The sequence below is a fragment of the Nelumbo nucifera genome, chromosome 1, assembly GCF_055504915.1.
Source record: "Nelumbo nucifera cultivar China Antique chromosome 1, China Antique-T2T, whole genome shotgun sequence".
NCBI lineage: Eukaryota > Viridiplantae > Streptophyta > Magnoliopsida > Proteales > Nelumbonaceae > Nelumbo > Nelumbo nucifera.
In genome coordinates this window covers 131,711,410-131,717,035 of record NC_142649.1, presented here as the reverse complement: position 1 = coordinate 131,717,035, position 5,626 = coordinate 131,711,410, and the positions used below count along the sequence as shown (strand labels likewise).

The 5,626-nt window shown below is 41.8% G+C and overlaps 1 protein-coding gene across 3 annotated transcripts; it reads right to left on the bottom strand.

The window, feature by feature from the left end:
• Nucleotides 1–1,267: 1,267 nt before the first annotated feature.
• LOC104608174 (pentatricopeptide repeat-containing protein At5g66520-like) lies at nucleotides 1,268–4,652 on the bottom strand. Of its 3 annotated transcripts, XM_088894261.1 has the most exons (3): nucleotides 4,101–4,286; nucleotides 2,815–3,972; nucleotides 1,268–2,654 (listed from the first exon to the last, which is right to left on the bottom strand). In XM_088894261.1, the coding sequence occupies exons 2-3, from the start codon at nucleotides 3,970–3,972 to the stop codon at nucleotides 2,625–2,627; spliced, it is 1,188 nt and encodes a 395-aa protein (XP_088750387.1). In that variant the 5' UTR covers nucleotides 4,101–4,286; the 3' UTR covers nucleotides 1,268–2,624. The 3 variants fall into 3 exon arrangements, with proteins under 3 accessions (XP_088750387.1, XP_088750386.1, XP_010272376.1); XM_088894260.1 differs by having other exon boundaries at nucleotides 2,815–4,652; XM_010274074.3 differs by having other exon boundaries at nucleotides 1,268–4,646.
• Nucleotides 4,653–5,626: the final 974 nt, after the last annotated feature.

Sequence of the window (5,626 nt, the reverse complement as noted above, 5' to 3'; positions counted from 1 at the left end):
TTGGTGTTGGAGAGCATTGGTAGCAAAGGGGACGATGATTTTGGAGCGCACAGAAAGAAGAAAAGCAAAAGAAGCAATTAGAGCAGTGTTGATTGGTGGTTGGACGGGCTTAGTCGGGGTTACGGAATGATCGTCACAATAGCCAGGATTGGGCAAGTGGAGAGATACCCAAGAGTGGTGGTGTCAGCAACACTCCTAGCATGAGGGGCACTATCTTCTACGCCGCTCTTGAGTATGGTGGTGTTGGGCTCTTCAAGAAGTGTGATGTTTATATTTATGGAGTTTTATTGGTTTTGATAGCTGGCTGGCGGTCCCTCTAGGTGACAGCTTCTCCCATGTCGGAGTTCGACTCTATTGGCAATACTCAATGGAAGGGCAGAAAGGACATTTTAATATAATCGTTACAATGTTAGAAATAGAAGAGGTATTTTAAAACAGTAAGGATAGAGTCTGTCAATTAACAAAACAATTTATTTTAATGAGGATTGGAATTGGGGACGAAGTCACGAAGGTATAAATTTAGTGAGATGGTGCAGAGGAGGAGAAGACGATCTACAGAGGAGTGAAGCAGGGAAGAAGAAGAAGAAAAAGGAGGAGGAGAAGAGAGAAAGAGAGAGAACGAAAGAGAGACATATGGTATCTCGCCGGTGGAATCGTCAAGTTGGACGATTTCGACTCTGTTGGGGTACTGCTCGAGGAGGCTGGCGATGGTGAGTTGGTACTTCTTATCGCGGCGAATGCTCTAGTTCATGGCGTAGATGTGCGAGGGGGCCTCGTAGGTGTTGATCTCTGAGCGCTTTTGCTGCTCCTCTGATCTATCCTGGGTCGGATCGCTAATTGTCCCCATCGAACTCAATCCTCCTCTCCGTCTCCGACTCTCTGTTGTGGATAAGACTTTTACAAAGAAGGACAGGATTGAAGTATTAAAAAGAAAAGAAAGAAATGCAAGAAAAACCTAAACAAAGTCACTCACAACGGATCCAGTTGCAGCCTGAGGGGACGACTAGACTAGCGCTTTTTCTTCCTTCTGGGTCCTCTCCGTCTCTCCCTTCGGAGGTGGATCACTCGCAACAAAGCCATCCGCAGCCGGAGGGGCCGAGAAGGAGAAGAAGAAGAAGATGAGAGAGAGAGAAGAGAGAGGAAGAAAGAGACATTAATTTTATATTACATCGATTATTGGTGTAAAGAAAATTCAAAATGAAAATTTACACCGATTTTTGGTGTAAAATTAAAATCAAACCATAGTGTAAAGTTTACCCCAATTCGATTTTCCACCCCAAACAAAGTAGCCTTAAGAATCTCAAGTTCAGAGGTGGGATTATAATGTAGATAATATACATACAACCATTACCACGCCAAATTGAAGTATTTATTCTCTACTAAAGTTATCCTACCTATGCAATGAGAATTGTTTTTTTTTTCTCCTATACTATAGGTATAACCTAGAACCAAAGCTTATTACAGGATTTCACCCAAACTAATGGAGGACAAAGACAAAGTTACTTAATTCGCAGCATAAAACTTTGTAAAGAACGGATTTAACCTGATAAATAGCAAAATATCAATTCCTGGTCAATGATATGCTCAGTATGATGACCTGGTTTGTTGTATTTGGTCAAAGAAGTTTCACTCTTCATAGCTCTCTTAAAATCTTGAATATTTGGAAATAGAATTAGCAGGGCCAAATTCCAGAAGACAACTAACAGAGTGCCAAGGCAGATAACCCATATGTCCTTCAAAGCGTGTCATGTGATAGCCTCCAACATCCTCACACCTTAGAATCCTTAGCACGGGAACTGTTTTGAGTTAGGTTCTCAAGCTGACACAAGCCATTTATCCTTGCAACCACCGAGGGAAGAGCCCCAAAGTGCATCAGTTGTCTCCATTTGGTTTTGTATATCAACCATGTGCCCAGTGCTGAATACCTTAAACTCTAGTCATGTAGAAAGTAGTACTGTAGTACCACTCCTTGTCATCCCTTCCGGTATGGTTGCAGACAGAAAGCACCCACGACCCAGGTGAAATCATCTTATCGGGTTTTATTCCTTCTTCCTCTCCCCCCACTTCGCATCAATTGAAGGCACCTCTTTGTTGTCAAGTTAACTAGCTAGTCTGAGCAGATGGTATTGCCACGGATGCCACCTGGTGCACTTCTAGATGTGTCCTCTTCAGCGCGCCTATAGCATCGCATTAGAGTACTGAACAAAGCCTGAATTCTGAGCCACCTCATCTGTCCATTGTCTTGTCAAGTACCTATCACATTTTACACCACCATCTTTCCAACAGTGCATTGCAGGTTGGTTAGAACTGTTGGCATGAAAAATCCAATCGACAAGCGCGCGTTTTCCCATGCAATTGCTTCCCTTCTCTCGGAAACGATGGTCTGGTTCAAGAGCTTAGGAAGAATATGAATGTGGTATTATCAGAATCAGCTTCCATTTTATCCGAACGGAATCCTGATATACTTATATGCAAAACTGCAAGTGTAGATTGAATTCAACACCAATGTTGCTAGGGTCTCAACCAGTGCAAAAATTTTGGGCAATATACGAGGTTCCCATTTATGTATGATACAGAAGGATACTAGCCTGACAAGAATGCAAATCTTCTAGCGGCGCATAGATTTAGTTGAATTCCATATTCCTCTTGCAGTTCTGCAACAAAGAAACCAGGTATCACTGCAGAGCCCCAGGATTCTACAGAGGGAAAGAACACGACTACACGAGCAAAGCAAACAACTTGGGTGTGATATCAGATGTGTCTGACCCAGTAAATATAAACAACTAGTAATTAATCTGAGGCTTGTAACCCCACCCAACTGCAGCCCGGGTTCTTCTTTGCTCCCCTGGCTTTCATGTTTCGCCTCATCTCAATAGCTTCTGCTTGACGGCCAGCAGCAGCATATATATCACAAAGAAGAATGTAGTAGCCCCCTTCGTCTGGCTTCAACTCTAACAGCTTCTTTATGATCCGCTCCCCCATGTCAACATCACCATATATTCTACAAGCACCAAGCAGTGCACCCCAAACAACATCGTTGCTCGGAATTGGCATCCTTACGATCAACTTATATGCTTCTCCCAACCGCCCTGCGCGGCCTAACATATCAACCATGCAACCATAGTGCTCTATACCGGCCTCGATTCCATAGTCACTCTGCATGCTCTCAAACAAACTGCAACCTTCTTCAACCCACCCCTTGTGCGTGTATGCAGTCAACAGGGCTAGAAATGTCACGCCATCAGGTCGAACCCCACCATAGGCCATTTCATAGAACAACTGAATTGCTTCTTCCGCATTCCCATGATTCGCACAGGCAGAGATCATTGAATTCCAAGTGATCAAACTTTTCCTTTCCATCTTCCGAAACACACAACGTGCCCCCTCTATATAACCACACTTGGCATACAAGTCGATCAATGCATTGCCAAGTGAAATCATCCACCCAAATCCGTTATTGTCAATGTAACGGTGAATACCCACCCCAGCTTCCAAGTCCCCCAGACTCGTGCAGGCTGATATTACACTCACCATGGTGACCTCATCCGGTATCACGCCTGCATCCCTCATCTTACCAAACAACTCCAGCGCCTCCTTCGGACGCTTCGTTTGGGTATAACCTGAGATCATTGCAGTCCAGGAAACCACATCTCTCTCTGGCATCTTATCAAATATTAGGCGTGCATCATCCAATTCATAGGCTTTCACATGTGCAAGTACAAGACCTGACCACGATACTACATCTGGATCCAGTGTCTCGTCAAACACCCGACGAGCGGCACCCGGTAGTCCCCTAACAGCATAGAGATGAATCAACGCATTCTGAACAAACAAATGTGAAGAGAACCCAAACTTCAAAACCTGCCCATGGAGCTCATCTGATGTTTCAATGGATGACAAATTCATCCTGGATCGTGCTTTGAGTAGGAATGTGAAGGTGAATCCATCCGGCTCGACACAATTGCGCCTCATCTGATTGAACAGGGAAATTGAATGTGAAGGGCTTGGACTTTTACAGTAACCTCGAATAAGAGTGTTGTAGAAGAAGGTATTTGGTTGGGGCATGTGAGAGAAGATGCGGAGCGCATAGTGTAAGTCACCTGAAGGCGAGACGGCAGCGAACCTTAACATCTTAGCAAGTATGAGGGTGTGGAGGTGCAACCCCATCCGGATCGTGCGGCCGTGGATCCGTTTCAGGTCTCGCATGGAGGTGCAGCTCTCGGCCATGGAAGCGAGAGTGGTTGATAGGCTTAGGCTCACCTCGCCACATTGTTGGGTTCTCGCCTGCATTGTCTTTTGCTGCGTTTAATGTCTTTTATAGCGGTTCGGATACCGTTTGTTCTGATTAATCAATTTTTTTTCTTCGACTGTAGAACATGAAGCAATTTAACTCTCGCGTTTGATGAGCAATTAACTGTAATTCTGTAAACCTGTAATCGTTGCTTTAGATCGTTTGAAGTTTAAACAGGCTCATCGCCGATCCAGAAGGTCTCTCTTGCGGGAGTGATGGATGGTGACGATGGTCCTGATTGAGAGTAACAAGTGAGAAAATGTTGAAGATTCTCCCGCCAATAATAACACTTGTTTGTATTTCAGTTAACCTCAACCTTTCAAGAAAAAATCGAACTCGGCTTCGGTCAGTGCAAGGGCGGTACGAACAACGTTCGAATAGCCTTCATAGCCCTGCATTGGGAATATCTCCGTAAGGCTGTGCTATAGGCCTTGCACAGACTGAATCGCGTAGGGTGGAACCGATCTCATCGAAGCCAGTTCCAGTTTAGGAGTTCCCTATTCCGATCTGATGAATCGATTTTGGTTGGTTTAATGGAGCCAGTCTTTAAATTGAATTTTCCATGAAATAAACCCCAAAATACTTTGAGATGTAAAGATTTGAATCCAAATACTTATGGTTATAAAAGTTATAGTTTCACTTGACCATTATTTTATTTAATTTTATTGATTATTTTTTTCATTTTAATATTTGAATGTATACAATAAATAATGTAAAAGGTAATTGCCAAACTGAACGGACCTATGCTCACCCCTAATTATAAGGGCATTTAATGTCTAGGGATGCTCATGGGCCTTTTTTTTCAAACCAAACCAGTGCTACTAGTTTTTAGAAAACCGGTAACTGAAACCGAACTGAAGCCAATAAGTTAATCGGTTAATTGATTTAGTACATTGGTTTTCGATTTTCATAGTATTATATATAATAAATATAAAATAATATATTATATTATAAATATATACAATACATATATATATATATTCATTTATAATATAAAGATAATATAAGATATATGTATATCGATCGGTTTGGTTCAGTTTTTCGGTTTTTCTTTCTCACCCCTAGTTAATGGGTAGGAGTGTAAATGGATCAATTTTGAAGCGAATCAAGCAATAGCCGAATTTGAATCCGATTAGAAATCTGACATCTGAATTCGATTCGATATCCGACGAATATTAAAAATTAATATTTGAATTTGAATTTGACCAATTAATTATTTTAGGTAATTAATAAATATATAGAATAAATATTTTATTTATATAAAGTATATAAATTCGGATATTTATTGAATCAAATAAAGTCATATCCAAATTTGATTTGATTATGTCGAATCTC

Coding starts and splice junctions, on each gene's coding strand:
- LOC104608174 (XM_088894260.1), bottom strand. CDS start 4,290: ATGCAGGCGAGAACCCAACAATGTGGCGAGGTGAGCCTAAGCCTATCA. Junction 2,655..2,814: donor AGAACCCGGGCTGCAGTTGG/GTGGGGTTACAA, acceptor TCTTTGTTGCAG/AACTGCAAGAGGAATATGGA.